We start from the raw sequence: 20828 nt of genomic DNA, 5'->3' as shown, positions 1-20828 counted from the left end.
AGTAGAATAACAGCAGAAAGTTTATAAAATGAAGTGTTTTACTCCTACATTTTCAATCTTATTCTGTAAAACGGTTTTCCTATAAATAGTAGATGCCTTGTTTACTAAGCCGCACTAAATTGTTAGCACGTGCTAACGTTAAAGACACCCATAGGAATATATGGGTGTCTTTAACATTAGCACATGCTAGAAACACTAGCGCACTTTAGTAAACAGAGCCCTAAATGTTATTTCTTTATGAGAACTTTAATGTTCTTCATGTGATCATCCAAAAGTTTCCCCAAAACTACTACTTAACATTTCTAGAGTGCTACTAGGGTTACACAGCGCTGTACAAACCAACAAAGAAGGACGGTCCCTGCTCAAAGGAGTTTACAATCTAAAGGACGAAATGTCAAGTTGGTGCAGTCTAGATTTCTTGAGTAGAGGTGTGGTGGTTAAGTGCCGAAGGCGACATTGAAGAGGTGGACTTTGAGCAGTGATTTGAAGATGGGCAGGGAGGGGGCCTGGCGTATGTGCTCAGGGAGTTTGTTCAACGTGTGGGGTGAGGCGAGGCAGAAAGGGCAGAGCCTGGAGTTGGTGGTGGTGGAGAAGGGTACTGAAAGGAGGGATTTGTCTTGAGAGCGGAGGTTACGTGTAGGAATGTAAGGGGAGATGAGGGTAGAGAGGTAAGGAGGGGCTGCAGATCGTGTGCATTTGTAGGTTAGTAGGAGAAGCTTGAACTGTATGCGGTACCTGATCGGAAGCCAGTGAAGTGACTTGAGGAGAGGAGTGATATAAGTATATCGGTCCAGGCGGAAGATAAGACGTGCAGCAGAGTTCTGAATGGACTGAAGGGGGGATAGATGGCTAAGTGGGAGGCCAGTGAGGAGTAGGTTGCAGTAGTCAAGGCGAGAGGTAATGAGAGAGTGGATGAGAGTTCGGGTGGTGTGCTCAGAGAGGAAAGGGTGAATTTTGCTAATGTTATAAAGGAAGAAGCGACAGGTCTTGGCTATCTGCTGGATGTGCGCGGAGAAGGAGAGGGAGGAGTCGAAGATGACACCGAGGTTGCGGGCAGATGAGATGGGGACGATGAGGGTGTTATCAACTGAGATAGAGAGTGGAGGGAGAGGAGAAGTGGGTTTGGGTGGGAAGACAAGAAGTTCGGTTTTGGCCATGTTCAGTTTCAGGTGGCAGTTGGACATCCAGGCAGCAATGTCAGATAAGCAGGCCGAAACTTTGGCCTGGGTTTCCGCAGTGATGTCTGGTGTGGAGAGATAAACCTGGGTGTTGTCAGCATAAAGATGATAGTGGAAGCCATGAGATGAGATCAGGGAGCCCAGGGAAGAGGTGTAGATTGAAAAAAGAAGGGGTCCAAGGACAGATCCCTGAGGGACTCCAACAGAGAGTGGGATAGGGGTGGAGGACAAACCATGAGAATGTACTCTGAAGGTACGATGGGAGAAATAAGAGGAGAACCAGGAGAGGACAGAGTCCTGGAATCCAAAAGAGGACAGTGTGTCAAGAAGTAAGTTATGATTAGCAGTGTCAAAAGCGGCGGATAGGTCGAAGAGGATGAGGATAGAGTAGTGACCTTTGGATTTGGCAAGGAACAGGTCATTGCAGACTTTAGATAGTGCTGTTTCTGTCGAGTGCAGGGGGAGAAAGCCGTATTGAAGTGGATCGAGGATGGCATGAGAGAAGAGAAAATCCAGGCAACGGCTGTGAACGGTGAGTTCAAGTATCTTGGAGAGGAAAGGTAGGAGTGAAATGGGGCGGTAGTTGGAGGGACAGGTAGGGTCAAGTGATGTTTTTTTGAGGAGAGGTGTGACTACGGCATGCTTGAAGGTGTCCAGGACAGTTGCAGTGGAGAGAGAGAGGTTGAGGATATGACAGATGGGGGGGGGGGGGGTGATAGTAGGAGAGATGGTGTTAAGTAAGTTGGTGGGGATGGGGTCTGAGGATCAGGTGGTGCATTTCGAGGAGGAGAGGAGATGGGCGGTTTCCTCTTTGGTGATATTAAGAAAAGAGGAGAAGGAGGCCTAAGACAAAGAACTCTAAAACTGAATAGACAAAATCAAAAGTTTCTAAATAAAAGATTTTTCCATACCCAAATAGCATCTGAAGTCACTTTAGTGGGCTTAGCTGGAAGTAACGACTTACTTAAGGAAATTTCTTCTGGCAAATTCAAATTCACAGGTTGTGCAATCTTGAACCCATCTGCTGCTCCCTGAGAGACGCTGACCAGATTACAGAGCATACCCTAAGGGGTAGCTTCTTCTGACAGTTGCAAGAGAGTTGATTAGGCCTCACTCCTAGTACTGCAGGAGCCTCTCCGGGAACACCAGGTACAGGTAGAAGTTGGCCCGCAGCTGCAGCATTGCTGGCAGAATATGCAATTCTGGATTTGTTGACTCCAAGCAGCAAGGACGGCTCTCCTTCCCCTGCCCCTGCTTGCAGCAGAGAAGTAAGTCTGGATTCCATCTGAAGCCTGTGTCAGCGAATCAATGATTCAACAAAGGAACCAGCAGCATTGTGGGGACAAAGAGTTGCCTTCCTCTCCTCTTAGACATAGTTTTAAGGTAATATAGATGCAAAGAAAAGGGGTTAAGTCAGGAGCTCGCCAGAGCATCTCACACACATTCTCTCAGTGGCCATCTTGCCCCTTGTTCCTAATCCCCTATGGGCAGCCCTGAAACTTGATTTAACCTCTTGGAGGGTTGGTACAAAGCAAGAGCTTGCAACCCATTTTTGGATTGTGGACAGGACCTTCAAAAAGGGTAGAATTTTCCTAAAAGACAGGGTTCTTAATTTTTTTTTTGACATGGTGCTGAAGGGGGGAATGGCCCACTTACTGCAGCAATGTTTTATTGTAGTCCGTTATTGATTATGTTTTTGATTAACAAATTTGGATGTTTTGTTGTAAGACACCAAGAATTTATAGAGTGTATGGGTTAGAAAATGCTGTAATACATAAATAAAGTGATAAGCAGGGGGTTTGCCCTCAGAAACTGTGCCAGACAGCAAGGAATAGAGACTTTTTCTTTCCCAGGGCATGCACCAAACCCGTAGGAAAGGGGGAAACCCAGCATGGCCTCTGGAAGGGATGGCCCCCAGACCTCTAGCTCCTTCCCAGAAGTGTAAGAGTCAGTCCTTGAAGCGGGCCACAATTCAGCTATAGTCCAATGTCACTGGCCTACTAAAAAATGTGTAAATGAATCATAGCAGGAATCACAGAAAGGCTGGGGGACAGGTGGAGCTGTCTGTGCCTTACAAGAGAGACATTGACATAGAGAGAAGGGGGGGAGAGGAAGAGGTAGAAAGAAGCTCACTCTGAGCTGGCCAGCTGGAGCAAATGGGCTACCCAACCAGGGGCAGTGAGGACCACAACGTAGAAACCGAGCCAGGAATAAGGTACAGAGCATGGAAAAGCCAGGAATGTGGCCAAGCCTACCCTGAGTACAGAGAAGGGAGGATCCCTTATCCCTGGGATTCCTGAAGAGATGATGACAGTCTCAGAGAGGTCAGTTGACCAGAGAATAATACCAGAGGAGCTCAGAACAGAAATATTGCAGGAGTGGGACCTCTGTGGGCATGTGTGGACGGAACAAAGCAAAAGGTGCTTGGTGTTTGTTTAGCCTGCATACTAGGAGGCTGTTATGCTGAAGTTGCTCTGCAAACTAGAGATCAGAAATCAGAGATTCTAAACAATGCAAAGGTGTAATAATTGCCAGGTTTTCCTTGCAATCCTGGTTAGAAGTTACAGGCCTGAAGGCCAGAGCTAATTGACTCAGCTGTGTGAAAAGGGTCCTGAGAAACTGTGGGAGTTTGGTTGGACTTGTGCTACAGTTTAACTGAAAGCTTATGCTTGCTGCCTGCAATCCTGAACCAGTGGTAAACCAATCCTGAGTGGATGGAAGATTGGTTGCCCACTGGAATGCTGATGATGGGTGAATGATGTGTTTAATTGAGGGGTTTATTTGGGAAGTCTTGGGACTGTGTATAAATGCCCCAAGGGCCATGCCAGTCAGCATGGGGAAGTTGGGATGGTTTGGGGGAAGTTATCCAGTACCTCATAATGGGACAAAAGAAATATGTTCAAGTATTGCCCTGAAAAATAAGGCTGCATATTATTTGTGTTTATTTGGAGCTTGACTAAAGCTCTGCTGGGTTATAAGGGAGCAGTTATAAACTCTTTCCTCATGTGCTTGAGAGTTTAGCCTGGAAAGCTTGCTCAGTGATAACCCAGCTGTAATCAGGCATTGCCGCATGCTGCCCGGTTACCACCGGGGTTTGTGCGGGAGCCCTTATCGCTGCCTCAGTGCTCCCAGCTGCATGGCTATGCATTGAGTTATCTCAATGTGTGGCCATTTTTTTTTGGGGGGGGGAGCTTTTATTATCAGGAAGTCTAAAGGAAATTAGAAGACTGGGCATCCAAATGGCAGATGATGTTTAATGTGGACAAATGCTAAGTGATGCACATTAGGAAGAATAATCCGAATCATAGTTACCTGATGCTAGGGTCCATCTTGGGGGTCATCAACCAAGAAAAAGATCTAGATGTTTTTGTAGACAATACACTGAAATCTTCTACCCAGTGGGTGGAGAACACGATGCTAGGAATTATTAGGAAACGGGTGGTAAATAAGACCAAGAATACAATAATGCCTCTGTTTTGCTCCATGGTGCAACCTCACTTTGAGTATTGTGTTCAGTTCTGGTCACTGTATCTCAAAAAAAGATATAGCAGAATTAGAAAAGGTTCAAAGAAGAGCGACCAAAATGATAAAGGGGATGGAACACCTCTCATATGATGAAAGGCTAAAGAGGTTAGGGCTCTTGAACTTGGAATAGAGACTGCTAAGGGAGATATGATTGAGGTCTACAAAATCCTGAGTGGTGTAGAATGAGTAAAAGTGAATCTATTTTTTACTCTTCCAAAAAGTACAAAGACTAAGGGACACTCAATGAAGTTACATGGAAACAGTTTTAAAACAAATCTGGGGGAAGGGTGGCAGGGGTAGGCCCTTTTTTTTTATTGGTCTGACCCAGTATGGCTACTCTTATGTTCTTATAGTGGTTAGTGTATCTGGGTTTGGACAAATTCCTGGAAAAAAAGTCCATAGTCTGCTATTGAGGCAGACGGGAAGCAACTGTTTGCCCTGGGATTTGTAGTATGGAGTGTTGCCCGATTTGGATTTCTGCCAAGTTCTTGTCACCTGGCTTGGCCACTGTTTGGAAAACAGGATACTGGGCTAGATGGACCATTGGTCTGACCCAGTATGGCTACTCTTATGTTCTCACTCAACAAATAGTTAAGCTCTGGAACTCTTTGCTGGAGGATATAGTAACAGAAGTTAGCATATCTAGGTTTAACAAAAGTTTGGACAAGTTCCTGGAGGAAAAGTCCATAGTCTGCTATTCAGAAAGACATGGAAAATCCACTGCTTGCCCTGGGATTGGTAGCATAGACTGTTGCTACTATTTGGGTTTCTGCCAGGTATTTGTGACCTGGATTGGCCACTGCTAGAAGCAAGATGCTGGACTAGATGGACAATTGGTCTGACCCAGTATGGCTATTCTTATATACCGTTCTTCATCCCCTGGATTGTTCCTTCACACACAATTAAGCTTCTCAGCACATACTCCCCAAGACCAACCCCCCCCCCCCCCCCCCAAAGTTGTACATCCTAAGGTGAAGCCCCTAACATCATGCCCAAACTTCTGGGATTCATTTGCAGGTTCCTTGGCAGTCTAGACCCAAGACGTTGGAGCAGACTCCTGATTTCAAAGTGGTGCCTTGGGGGGGGGGGGCTACTACTCGGGGGTCTTGGTCTTGAGGCAGTATATGTTGGAATTCTCCATGTCTTTCTGACTAGCAGACTATTGGCTTTTCCTTCAGGAACTTGTCCAAACATTTTTTTAACTCTATAATCTAACCACCATTAGCATATCCTCCAGCAATGAGTTCCAGAGCTTAACTATTCTTTGAGGGAGAAAAATATTTCCTCCTATTTCTTTTAAAATTATTTCCATGTAATTTCATTAAGTGCCACCTGCTCTTTGTACTTTTTGAATGAGCGAAAAATTGATTCCCCTCCACCCATTCCACACCACTCAGGATTTTGTAGACCTCAATCATATGCCCCCTCAGTGGTCTCTTTTCCAAGCTGAAGATCCCTAACCTCTTTAGCCCTTCCTTATATGGAAGTATTTCCATCCCCTCTATTGCTCTTCTTTGAACCTTTTCTAATTCGGCTATATCTTTTTTGAGATATGACAACCAGAAGTGAACACAATACTCAAGGTGAGGTTGCACCATAAAGCGATACAGAGGCATTATAATATTTTTGGTCTTATTTTGCATCTCTCTCCTAATAATTCCTAGCATCCTGTTTGCCTTTTTGGCTGCCACTGCAAATTATTGTAGGTGATTTGAATGCTCATTTAAATAATTTAGAAAGGGTAGCAACTATGGAGGTTATATATTTTTTAGATAGTATTAACATGTATATAACTTCCATCAATCCACCCATGAGAAAGGACATCAACTAGATTTTATGGCTTGTACAAAAATAAAGACAGATACATGGAACATTGAGGACCTAGGATGGTCCCCATCATTATGTGTTACACTTCATGGTCTATTGGAAAGAGAAAAAGTTATGAGCAAAGGAAAATACAGAATCAATATAGTACCTCCAGGGGTAAAATAGAGGGATTGACTTTCTGGTCAAGAATATATTCAACAATAGTTCAGTGGGATAGATGGCCATTATCATTGGTAGATAGAATGAGATTAGTAGGGAAATATTAGGTAGCATCACCCCTCTAAAGACACAAAAGTGATCAGTACATAATATAAGTCCCTGGGTTAATGAAGAACTGTTGAAATTAAAACATTTTAGGAGAATAGAAAGGGTATGGGAGAAAAACAGAGATGAGAAAAATAAGGCTAAGTGGAGAAAAATGTTTAATCAGTACAACCACTAAAACAAATTAGACAGTACTATTCAGATCTGATAAAGATGGAGAAAATAGATACAAAGAGATTGTTTAAGTTGGTTAATTTTCTCAAAAAACCAGATGACATTATTGCTAGAAATACTAATATAATAATACTAATTGCAGACCAATTAGCCAATTACTTTAAAAGTTAAATTGAGAATGATAGAATAACCACTTTACAGGAAGATCCTAGTTGGGATAAGTAAGATATCAAAATAATCACTGTTGATGAGAGTATTCTGGTTGATTGAATATAGCATATGTTTAAATATAAATTATTTGATGATGTACAGAGAGCTATTGCAAAATAATCCCTCTCATTGTATTTTTGATGTGTCCCTCTTTTTAACTGAGAAAGATTTCTTCCAGATTTCTATCAATATTAGTACGTTGAGTTGCGGAAAAATTTAGAACTGGAGTTTATCCAGAGTATTTTGGTAAGATTATACTAACACCAATTGCAAAATATGGAAACGGAAATTTGCAGGAAGTTGCAAATTATAGACGTGTTGCATCAATCCCTATTTTAGCAAAGGTTATGGAAAGTATTGTAGCCAATAAATTAGCAAACTATTTGGATCAATTTAGAGGGGCGTTTTCAAAAAAAGTCTTTAAAAAAATGCCCTGCTCATGGTTCCAAAAAAACCATCCATCTCACAACCATAATCAAACAGGAAAAGCATCTAGATTTCCTGTTTGATTCTGGCTGTGAATATTTTTGCACTGAAAACATCCAAAATGAATAGCCATTTTCCAAAGTGAAATGTCCAACTTTTGAATGACAAAAAGTAACAGGGACATGAACGTCTGTCTGGCATAATTTTCAAAACTATGGCCACACAAGTACCCTACAGAACAGAGGAGACGCCTAATGGTTAGTGCAGTGGACTGTAAACCAAGGGACATAGGTTCAGGCCCTACTAACTTTTTTTTTTGTAAATGTGATCCCTCCAGGACCTGAAAAATACCTACTGTACCTGAATTACACCACTTCAATAGCCTTCAGGCTTGCCGGTGTTTACATATCTAGTAGGGCTGTACTGAATAATCATATTCAATAGAATTCGACTCCAAATAGTGCCCCAAATATATTATTCATATTCAGCTGATTAGTGATTTAAATTTGAATACGATTGTTTCCTGCTGAAACAATCACTTGAGCTCTAATTTCATGTTGCTTCTTTTATTATTTGTTACATTAAAGCTCAAAGCCCATTATTCGTATTCAGTATTCATATTTGGCAAAATCATATTTTTCATTATTCGTATTCAGCCAAATAGTATCAAATGCTATTTGGTACAACTTTAATATTTAGATACAGTAGGCAGTTTTCTGTTTCTGGAAGGCTCAGAAATTAAAAAAATAAATAAGAGTTGACTTGGAACTTGAACCTGGGTCCCTTGGTTCACAGTCCACTGCATGAACCACTAGGCTACTCCTCTGACCTGCTTGTTGCTTTGTTCAGAATGGCTACAATACCTGCAGCTGAAATAGAGCCTGGTTTTCCTATCCAGTTTCACTCTAAGAGGAGAAGGAGTAGGACAGCAACCAGTGGGGGATTAAGGAGGGGTCATGCCTTAATCCTTCCATTGATCAGCTGCTTAATTAAAGCAATGTTTTGTAGTGATATACCTAGGATATTTGACACCCAGGGCCGATCATTTTTAACACTCCCCTCCAAAATCCAGTACTAGGCACACTGAGAATACAGAACACTCAGGACCTACAGAGCAATTCTACCATAGAATAAGCAGTAATTTCTATGAGTCACACAAGGGTGTACCTAGGAAAAGAAGCATCTTAAACATTGCAGTGAGCACTAGAACATCAATTCACCTATTGTAAAATTAAACCAGCATAGGCGCCCCGTATAAGAGGCTTGGAGAGGCTAAGCCTCCCCAGCCCAGTTGTGACCTTCGCCACCTGCCTCCCGCCCCCCCCCCCTCCTCCGAAATTTAAAACTTGATACCTGCTCGAGGTTAAGGGAAGGCAGCGTCGGCAGCGACACAGCACATCAGCACCAGTGAAACGCGTGCTGGCTCGGCGCGCCTTCAGCTTCCCTTCGTTCTGTCTCTCAAGCGCTGGTCCCGCCCTTGACACAGTTTGTTGTGTCTGGTTTCTGCTTTCCTAATCTTCCCTTCACTCTCTCCCTGCCATCCAGCATCTGCCTTCTCTCTCTCTCCCTGCCATCAAGTGTCTGCCTTCTCTCTCTCTCTCTCTCTCTCTCTCTGTCCCTGTCATCCAGTGTCTGCCCTCTCTCTCTGTCTCTCTGCCCCCTCCATCCAATGTCTGTCCTCTCTTTCCCTTTCATCCACCATCTGCCTTTTCTCTCCCTCTGCCCCTTCCAACCACTATCTGCCCGCTCTCTCACTTCCATCCAGTGTCTGCCCCTGTCTGCCCTCTCTCTCTTCCCCTTCCAGATGACATAACAAATTTATATCCCATTTACAAAATCCCAATCAAAATCTGGCATATTAAAATGTAGAAATTGTGACTGAGGCTTCTAAATTAACCCATCATGTGAATGTCAGTGTGGAGGTTTCCTCATCAGACAGCATTCCAGCGTACTGGAATTAGTGAAGTATCTGGCATTATTGCAATACATCACCTTCATGCACATCAGCAAAAAAAGATGATAATTTGCCTCCAAGGCTTTGGGCCACAGCCTTCACTTACATTGTTCTAGTAAAGTCCTATGAGCTCAGTGCAATATGCATACCAAACCATATTTGGTCTACATTTGATATAATAGCAGTTGTACTATTTAGCCTCTAGCATTGAGTATTATGCATGAACCATTTTTCAAATCTTGCAGCTCCATTAGTAGTGTATTGCATGGCTATGCAACACACATCTAAAGAACTTTGATGGTCTGCAATAGACTGTTTCATCCTAGATTGGAAGGTGGAGATTGCGAAGAAATATTGAATTACAGAGAATATAATTGGATCTATCTATTGAACACCATGGTGCTTGCTGAATTGAATTTAGACATAGAATGGATGCCATTGCCTTAAAACAGGGGTTCTCAACCTAGTCCTCAGGACACACCTGTCCAGTCTGGTTTTCAGGAAATACTCAATACATTTGTATGAGATAGATGTGCGTACAATGAAGGCAGGTCCCAAAAAGCACATAGGCAGGTGGTCTGCAACATCCAAAACAGCAGAAAGGAAAAGCAGACCCACGTGGTAAAATAAAACAAAATGTATTAATGCAGATACATAAAATCAGCCCAACATGGCCATGTTTCACCCTCTCAAGGGCTGTGTCAGGGGCTTAACATGAAACTAACAGGAACAGTCCAATGTTTTCCCTGTCTGGTTAGTGCAGTGTAGCACAGAGAATAATGCTCACAAGCAGTGAGCTGTCTTAAGTACATAAGTATTGACATAGTGGGACAGACCAAAGGTCCATCAAGCCCAGCATCCTATTTCCAACAGTGGCCAATCCAGGTTGCAAGATCCCAAAACAGTGCTATACATTTTATGCTGCTTATCCTAGAAATAAGCAGCTACAGCCTAACACAGGCTGCTCACAAATGCAGGTTAGAAGCTGCCTAGAATTGTGAGCAGCCTGTGTTAGACTGTAGCTGGTTTCATGTTAAGTCCCTGATGCAGCCCTGTGGGTGAAACATGGCCATGTTGGGCAGTTAGAAGAAAGTTATATGCTGATTTTATGTAACTGTGTTGAATAAATTTTGTTTTATTTTATTTTACCACGTGGGTCTGCTTTTCTTTTCTGCTACAATGAAGGCAGCACATGCAAGTCTAGCTCATGCATATTCATTTGAAATATATTGAAAACCAGACTTGCTAGGTGTGTCCCCAGGACTGAGTGAGAACCCTTGGTTTAGATAGTCAGCTGTGGCAGGAAATTGATTCTGATTGGTTATTTGCTATATATTAAGAAGATCCTAAAAAATGACAATACCATTTTGTATTGCAAAATCTTAAGTGGATGGACACTGTATTGTGAGATCCCTGAAGCACAACTTGAAACATGGTATCATGTCAGATGCCTCACAGCAAACTGAAGATTTTATATTAAGCTAAATGATTATTTATTTAGTTCATGGCATTTGATATACCGCCTTTCATAGCAACATCAAAGCAGTTTACAATCTATTATAAATTTTTGCTCACTTTGATGTACAGTTATGACAACCATTATTTAAATAAAATGGACTAAACAGAAAAAAAGGTAGGAGACTGGAACTGCACCACAATAATCTACCTTAAACAAAAAATAATTGAGAGACAAAAGGAAAGGTATTCAAGAGTAATCCAACATTCTACTCTAAGTTAAAGGGTTTGTCGAAAAAGCAAAGTTGTAACTCCTATTTTAAAATCCTTATAAAAAGAATCCTGTTGGAGATGAAGGGGAAGCAAGGTTGGGCATGGAAGTTAACATTTTTGTGCTAAAAATTTTGAAAAATGGAGAAACTAATCTGAAATGTTATTGCATTTGGACTGGTGATATTAGTGGCAAATGCTGGATAGTTTTTATGATTTGGCTATTTCCCACCCCAATATTCCTCTAATTTTATAAAGTTGGGCACTCAACTTTATACTTATCATCTAAGTTGAAAATGCAACGTATAGAATAAGGCCTGATATGCATCTAACTTGTTTAATTAGATGATAATAGGCTTTAGCAATCAATAATTGTCAACTGTTGATGTTGGCATAACTGACCAATAGTTGGTATTCTATAAACTGGGCATGCAATTTCATCTGCCATTTTGTTTATGTTTTCTTAGTTAACAAAGAGATAGAACTAAACAAATAAAAAGCACAACCAATAAAAACATGCTTCAGTTCTTGCCTTCAATTAGAGGAAAAAGCAACTCCTCAGAAAGTTCACAAATTGCCACTTCTATGAAAATGAAAATAAACTTATAAAGCATTTGATGTGGCAACTAAATGTGTTTACAATAAATAAACAAATAGCTAAGTTGGCAAGCAAAGTTTTTCCTTTATTAGCTCAAACACAATGGCAGAATCCTTAGCTCACATTTATCAGACTCTACTCCCCCCACTTAGTAAGTAGCTGAGAGTCAGTCTCACAATGATCTACTTAAACTTTCTGAAGAAGCTCATGTGCTAATTGATTGGCCTTTCATACTAGTGGAAGTACAGGAGACAATAAAAACATTAAAGCAAAACAAATTGGCAGGTCCAAACCTTTTGCAGCACTTAATCAAACTGCATCCAGCCAATTCTCTCCACTGCTAGTAGTATTAAATGTGATTTTAGAAAAGGGAATGCTGTTTTCCATATTTCTATCCTCCGGCATGTGCAAATTATAGGCCAATCTCATTTTTAAATACCGTTTACACAGTTTTTATAAAAATAGTATCAGCAACATATCCCTACTATTATTTATCCTGACCAAATAGGATTTATAAAAGATAGACATGGGTCAGACAATGTTAGAAAATTGATTAATGTGATGCATTACACCCAATGCAATGAGATTCTGCCTGCTATAATGCACTTACATACTGAGAAGGTTTTTCATAAAACAGAATGGCTTGTTTTATTTGTTGTACGTATCTAAATTTTACTCTGACACAAAACCTTTTCAGGTGGATTAGACCTATATATACACATTTTTTTTGGCCTCAGTATTAGTCTACAGTTGGCACACGGCAGGGTTGCCCACTTTCAACATTACACGTCACTCTTACTCTCAATCTATAGCTGCGGCAGTTAGCAACACTGGTGATAAACATGGTTTTATAGTAGATAAGGAAGAAAGCTCAGTATTCTTTTATAGTGATGATACCTGATTCTTCCTAATAAAGATTAAAAAAAAATCTCTCCCTGCTTTGCTTGGAGGAGTAGCCTAGTGGTTAGTGCAGCAGACCTTGAGCCTGGGAAACTGGGGGTGATTCCCACTGCAGCTCCTTGTGACTCTGGGCAAGTCACTTAACCCTCCATTGCCCCAGGTACAAAATAAGTACCTATATATAATTTGTAAACCACTTTGATTGTAACATCCCACCCCCCTTGACATTGGTGAATATGGTAATATGTTGGGTTTTACAGTGAACTTCAGAACATCTTTGCTTATGCCCTGTAATGTAACCACACAAAGATTAAAGAGTTGGGTAATTTTGGTCTTAAAGTAGATACCAAATAACACTTAGTTATTAAGAACTTCAGTTACTCACAGAATGTATGCAAATTAAACTATACAACTCTACTGATAGAGATTGTGTAGGAACCAGAAAGTTATAGTAACAAAACAGTCACTTGGGAATCCTTATCACAGCTTAAAAAGAGCTTTATCATGGGATGCACTCAGGCAACCTGCAGTATATTCCCAATCAGCAGCATGCACTACCCGAATGCTAGAAAATATTTAACGCCTTAAATTTAAAGGTACATTAGAAATGCTAATGCACCTTAGTAAACATACCTCTATGTGTAAATTAGACATAGATTCCCCTAATTCTATAAGAACACACATAAGATTGAGGAATTCCCCTGACCCGCCCATGCTTGTCCCATGGCCATGCCCTCTTTTTGAATGCACACACTAGAATTTGTGTGCACCTCTTTATAGAATATGCCTAAAAAGATATGCACATAAATTCTAATTATTGCTAATTAACGTTGATAACTGTTGCCTATTTTTCAGTGCTGATTGGCTCTTTATTCAATTAAGTTGAGTGTGGAAATTGGGCGGGATGGGGTCATTGCATTTTTGCTAGGCTTTGGTGCATAAATGTTAGCACCTTCTTTATAGAAGTGCAAATGATTAGAACACCAGTCTATAAGCATGTATATGCCAAAAATCCCCTGCATGCTATTCTATAAAAAGGCACCAATATGCGATGGCATGTAGCTCAAAGCTGGGCATACATATGAATAATTGTTCAGATCACGTTTTGTAGATCTACCAGTGATTTTATGCACAATTCAGGGAAAGTCAATGGATTTTCTGAAAGTGTCTGGGATAAGTTCAACCATGCTGAAACTGAAAGAGTTTTTCAGCTTTGAAGAGTTCTCAACTCTGGTTACTTTAACAGTTTCTACAACTTGTTCTAATATATCTTTTATAACACACATTAATATGAGGTTATGATGCTGGAACCAAGTACTTACTAAGATAATTTATTATGCTGTCGCAATAGACAAAAAAAAATTCACTTACCTTCTTTCTTCATTCCTGCTCGAAAACACTTCTTTAAACGGCAGTATCTACATTGATTCCTCTTGTCTTTGTCAATAATACATTGTCGACTAAACCTAAATGACAAGTTTAAATACATTGGAGCTCTATTGTAACAAACAAAGATTTTCAAAAGCTCTGAGAGCTTCAATGAAATCTTCATGTTCATAACCTTGAAATATCATTTGATTATTGATACAAGATCAGTTCTATGATACAAATCTTTACTTTTGCCAGTCAATTAACAACAGCTCTTCACTACTCACAAAAAGAATCATATTGACCCCTGTATTTAAGTCAAGGTGATGCCTTAACAGAACATTTTAAATACCTGCAGGAATAAACGTGACTTTTCCGTATGCTGCGTCTGAAGAACCCCTTGCACCCATCGCAGCTGGATGCACCATAATGTTTGCCAGTCGCTCTGTCCCCACATATCGCACAAAAAGTGTTGCTACCATTGTCTGCTGTATTCATGTTGTATGGTTCTGCTGGAGAAGTATCTGCTGATAAAAATGGATAACACAATCTAGTGAGGTGGAAGGGCAAGTACATGGCTACGAAAACACTTTTTGTTATTTGTGATTTGTTTTGTTTTTGATCTGAGGTTTGAGATGCATTTTATTTCTGTGTAAATAACTTTGTAATCCGCCAAGAACACGGGATTGTGTGGAGAAAGAAAGAAAGAAAGAAAGAAAGAAAGAAAGAAAGAAAGAAAGAAAGAAAGAAAGAAAGAAAGAAAGAAAGAAAGAAAGAAAGAAAGAAAGAAACTTTGACAACTCAGGCAAGTATGAAAGAAAAAAAGAGAAAGAAAGAGCGAAAGTTTGCTAACAGGCAAGTATGAAAGAAAGAAAGAGAAAAAAAGAGAAAGAAAGAAAGAAACTTTGCTAACTCAGGTTGCTGAATCTCACGTAACAATGCACAATAAAATAACCCCAACTTTGGGCTGACAGAGCTGGGTCCTCCCTCCCCTTTATTAAGTCCAACTTCCCAAGCAACACCGTTGTCTGGCCTTGCCCCCCCCCTCAAGCAAGACCCCCCATGTTCCTATCCCACTCAGAGGCTTTTTACAGCATTGTTGTCCAGTGGGTGGGGAGTTCAGGGGGTCTTTAGAGGAGTCATCTGGGGTTCCAGGGAGTTCTAAGGGGTCTTTAGGCAACACTGCTCCCAAAATGGCATGACTACTGCTAGTGGTCAAATTTCCATATACAGAGATATCTCCTTATATGGAAATCTGACCCTTAATGGTAGTCATGTGAGACTTCCACCAGGGCAACATTTTTAAAGCAGTGCTAGATAGGGCTTGAACGATTGGGCATTAGTCCTGCCTGAAAACACCTTGGACCCCTATACCCGCAGATGACCCCTGGAAGACCCTCTGGACTCCTACCCCCTCCCACTGGACCACCAATGCTGTGAAAGGTAGACCCTGTGGGGTATGGGGCAGGGGGCTTGATCGGAGGGAGGGGGACTCAGCCCGGGAGCATTGGGCTGTGATTTTGTGGCCCAATGCTCCTGGATGGTAAAATAACCCCATCAAAAAACTGGGGCTATTTCATGTGCAAATCATGTTAGGGTATTTGAAATTATTTTAATGTGTAAGTTGCATTAGGGTATTTGTGTACTAATGAGATTCAAAATATGCATTTGCATATTTTGCATTGCATTACTCCCTAATCAATTTTGCCATGCTATTTGGCAGTATTTTAAGTCAAGCAGTGTTAGGGCCAAATAACACTCATTAAGAGCCAAATAACTTGTGTTATGGCCCAAACACCACTTGATGAACCCCCCCATAAGTTGTATAACACATACAGGGCCCTATTTACTAAGGTGCATTAGGTTTTTTAGCACGCGCTAAACACAAGAGACACTCATATATTCCTATAGGTGTCTCTAACGTTAAATGCTAAAAATGCTAGTGTGCCTATAGCATGGCTTAGTAAACAGGCCCCATAGAGGGGCATAACCGAAAGGGACGCCCACGTTTTCCTGGGAACATCCTCGCAGGACGGCTCCAGTAAGGAGCAGGGAAACCCGTATTGTCGAAACAAGATGGGCATCCATCTCTCATTTCGATAATACGGTTGGGGACGCCCAAATCAGCAAATTTAGGTCGGTCTTAGAGATGGTCATCCCCAGGACTTGGTCATTTCTGATTATCTGCGATAATGGAAAGTGAGGACACCCATCTCAGAAATGACTAAATCCAAGCCATTTGGTAGTGGGAGGAGCCAGCATTTATACTGCACTGGTCCCCCTCACATGCCAGGACACCAACCGAACAACCTAAGGGGTACTGCAGTGGACTTCATAAATTGCTCCCAGGTACATAGCTCCCTTACCTTCAGCCAGATGCACTAACTGAATGGAAAAAGCCCATCCCTTACCGATCCCTTAGCGCAGGGGTAGGCAACTCCGGTCCTCGAGAGCCGCAGGCAGGTCAGGTTTTCAGGATATCCACAATGAATATGCAGGATATAGATTTGCATACCATGGAGGCAGTGCTTGCAAATCTATCTCCTGCATATTCATTGTGGATATCCTGAAAACCTGACCTGCCTGCGGCTCTCGAGGACCGGAGTTGCCTACCCCTGCCTTAGCGATTCGGAAAGAAGCGGACATGCATGAAAGAAATCGCATGCAAATGAGATGTTCGCTGTTAGCTCATTTGCACACGATTTCCTTCCTAAGGAGGGGAAGCCAGTGCAGAGCAGCCAAGTGTTATGCGTGGCTGCTCTGTGCATGCCAAAGATGGCTTCATACATGCAGACAAGCTGCATGTATAATAGTCGTCTACAACCTTAGAAAAGCACAAGTCCAGATGAAAATGTCCAAGTGCTTGTCAGGAATTGGTTTTTTTTTAGAGTATGGGTGAAGGACATCCTTTGCTATGCCTCCATCCCTGTGATGGGCAGTTGAGGACATCCAAAATGTGGATGTTTCTGTGAGAAGGATGTCCATACCTTTGCTATGCCTCTGCCACCCCCTTTGTTTATTTATTTGGATTTTGGATCACAGGTATTAGCAGTGGGATTTGAACTGGCCACCTCTAGATCACAAGACCAGTGCTCTAACCACTAAGCCACTCCTCTCCCTTGACATTTGGCTGTCTCTGTGGGGGGGCAGTTCAGGATGTCCAAAATGTTTGAAAGAAGGACATCCACGCCTTCACTATGCCTCCGCTGACACACACACACCTCCCCTCCCAGGGACCTGCATACTGCTGCGATGGACCTGAGTATGACATTTCAGGCTGGCAAAAAAGTTTTTAAAGTTGTTTTATTGAGGGTGGGAGGGGGTTAGTGACCACTAGGTGAGTCAGGGGAGGTCATCCCCGATTCCCTCCGGTGGTCATCTGGTCAGTTTGGGCACCTTTTTGAGGCTTGATAGTAAGAAAAAATGGACCAAGTAAAGTCGCCCAAGTGCTCATCAGGGATGCCCTTCTTTTTTCCATTATCGCTCAAGGACGCCCATCTGTTAGGCATGCCTCAGCCCCGCCTTTGCTACGCCTCTGACACGCCCCTGGGAACTTTGGTCGTCACCGCAACGGGAAGCGGTTGGGGACGCCCAAAATCGGCTTTCGATTATGCCGATTTGGGCGACCCTGAGAGAAGGACGCCCATCTCCCGATTTGTGTCGAAAGATGGGCGCCCTTCTCTTTTGAAAATAAGCCTGATAGTATCTCTATATGCATTTTGATGTAACAATCAATGTTTATAAAACTGCACCTTAAACTTGCCATCATTTGCAGGAACATATGATGCACCTGGCAATAATTTTCAATATATATATTTTAAAGCTTATCTAGCAAAAACAAGAAGAGACATATAATAGTGAAATTATACTATGATGTAGTTTAAAAATTTGTATAGCTTTATATAACAACAAAGCAGTGGAATCAAATGTATTTATTGGAACAATACCCGACGTGGCCACGTTTCGCCCTCAGGCTGCGTCAGGGGTATAAACTATCAAAAGTGTATGTAAATATATCATACACACTAGTAGTTCCAAAATCTAGTTCCATTTATCTGCTACTTCCAACTGAACTGATATGTGGCGAAACGTGGCCACGTCGGGTATTGTTCCAATAAATACATTTGATTCCAGTGCTTTGTTGTTTTTCATCTACTGTTTTGTAAGCAGTTGTGTGCCTTTTTGTTTTTTTTTAGCTTTATATAACAGAAATCATTAAGGGGTCCTTCTACTAAGCTGCGGCACAAAAGTTGTCCTTAGTACTTTTTTTTTTTAATTAATGGCCATGTACTAATTTTGCTGTTAGTGTATGGCCATTAAAAATATTAGCGTGTGAGAACTTACCACCACCTATTTTGTAGGTGGTAAGGGCTCAAGTGTTAATTCTGCACTGATTAGCACAGAAACAACCATTCTCTGCCCCCAGACATGCCCCCTCTGTGCTAAAAAATAAAATATTTTTTTAGTGTGGGTTTGCGCACACAAATCCAAAATTTACCCCAGGTTGCCCGATCATAGGTTATTGTTTACAAGCTACAAATAATTTTTCCTATGTTTGGGAGTATTTTATGGATTTAGTATTTTATAAACTATAGTCTCAGGAAGCAAGTAGACAAGCAGTCAACAAGGGCCAGGCCAGCAGGAAAAGTGAGCAGACCAAAGAAATGGAAGTTAAGAAATCCATGCTATTGTCCAGCAGAGAAAGTACCAGGTAGGTATGAGAATGGCGTGAATCCAGTCTGGTTAAATGTCTCCCTTCGTTTCAAGCAGTGAACCATTGTTCTCTGGGTAAGAAAACATTATTTTGTTCTGTGCTTTGATGATTTAAAAATGGGGATAAAAGAAATCGTAGGCTTACTGATAAAATCAGTTTGATTTAAAATAAGCAAATGTCATTGATTAGTTTTAATAGTGTAAAACCATTTTTCCCATAGTTTTAAACTTGAACTTTCTGTCAGAGGTTGAAACTTAACTATTACAGTCTTCAACATTGACATTTAACCTCTAGAATGCACAGCAGGGCCTAATTCAGTCTTCATTTTCATGCCCCCCAATTCCCACCCACTCCGGCACATCTGTTCATTTATAGTCTTTGTTTATAATCAATTATTCTATTTATTAATTTTTATTTAATTATTAGGATTTATAGTGCACGTCGGCTAAGTGCATGCACTGTTTAACTGCATGCCGTACTTCGGTCACATTTTTGGCACCATCAATTTCTATGGGGACAAACTTTGGTTTAGCGCACCACTGATAAGTGCAAAATTTGCTTATATGCATGGTTTAAGACCGCTCCTCTGCAGGAAAGACTCTGCATAAGCGAGCACATGGAATATGGAAGCCGATTGGTGCGTGGCAACCAATGAGATTTCAAATTTACCGCCCCTTTAACTGCCACAGGCAGAATAAGCGAAAGAATGTTGTTAGTGTACACTGGAGTCGTCGTCGTCGCACAACTGTAAGACTTTAACACTGGCTGAACGAATAGAAGTTCTTCAAAAATTAGAAAACAAAGTCAAGCATCTATTGCTAAAGAACATGGTGTCAATCCCAGTCAAATTTCACGTATCTTGAAGCAGAAAGACCAGCTTCTGGAAGACTGGCAAAACAATACCAATCCACACAGGAAACAAAAATGGGCGGGAAAAGCTGAGGAGGTAGAAGATGCTCTTCTTCAGTGTTTTTCTCAAGTCAGGAGTAGACAGTTTCCTGTTAGTGGTCCACTGCTTATGGAGAAAGCTAATAAGCTAGGTGAAAGTCTTGGACTAATTGAATTCAAAGCCACTGTTGGATGGTTGGAAAGATGGAAGGAGAGGAACAACATAAAATTCAAGAAACAGCATGGTGAAAAACAAGATGCTGATGACTTTGGTGCTGAAAATTGGGTTGTTTCAGTTCTTCCTACCATCTTGAACTAGTTTTCACCTCGTGACATTTTCAATGCTGACAAAAATGGTCTCTACTGGCAGGAGGGGGTCGTTTCCAAGATGGCGGATTAGACTTGATGGTGGTCGGAGCGTGTTTGAAATCCTTTCGTTTTACCTGTATTCTAGAACGGTGATTGTATTGAAAAAAAAATGCCACATACTAAAAGAAAGGGCGTTGTGAAAAGCATACCGCCGGCAGCTCCAGGTACAACGCAGATTCAAACAACGCTGGACCGATACGCCACAAGCACCCCACGCTTGACCGGCGAAAGTGTACCCGCAGTATGGGCAGGTGAAGGAGCATCTGGCCCACAGGGTTTGGAAACATCGTTGTCCTCGCCGGAAGTGAATCCTCCGCCGTGCCCCGCTGTAGCCTGGGCGTGTTCGGAGACCCAGGAGCACTCGGAAGTCGTTGTTCCAGGTTCTCCGGTCGGCGGGGACACCCCCAGAGAAGCGGGAGGTAACAGCAAGGGAGAAGTTATAACTCCACCGGCGTCAACACTGGAATCTATTAGTTTCGCGATTCAGTCCTTAACATCTATGGTCTCACAAACTGCCCAGGAGACAACGTCAATAGTGAGTAAACTGGATTTACTAACAAACGCGTTTGAGTCATTGAAACAGGAGTTTGTATTAAATAAAGCACAGGTTCAACAGGACATTTCTTCCTTGACTAAAAAAACAGACTCAATGATTAAAGATAAAATGATAATTCATCAAAAATTGGAGAATTTTGAAAACTATAAGAC

General features: G+C 41.6%; 1 protein-coding gene across 1 annotated transcript in view; it reads right to left on the bottom strand.

The window, feature by feature from the left end:
* The window catches only part of HNF4G (hepatocyte nuclear factor 4 gamma), a 149397-nt gene that overhangs the window by 50423 nt on the left and 78146 nt on the right, over positions 1–20828 (bottom strand). Inside the window, exons 2-3 of the mRNA XM_030215667.1 lie at positions 14502–14673; positions 14153–14247 (exon numbers count right to left, since the gene is read on the bottom strand). Of these exons, the coding sequence (XP_030071527.1) occupies positions 14153–14247; positions 14502–14647 (241 nt within the window). The 5' untranslated portion in view covers positions 14648–14673. The remainder of the gene's footprint in view (positions 1–14152; positions 14248–14501; positions 14674–20828) is intronic.

The sequence above is a fragment of the Microcaecilia unicolor genome, chromosome 1, assembly GCF_901765095.1.
Source record: "Microcaecilia unicolor chromosome 1, aMicUni1.1, whole genome shotgun sequence".
NCBI lineage: Eukaryota > Metazoa > Chordata > Amphibia > Gymnophiona > Siphonopidae > Microcaecilia > Microcaecilia unicolor.
The sequence above is the reverse complement of the archived record's forward strand: the minus strand, read 5'-3'. Positions and strand labels throughout refer to the sequence as shown.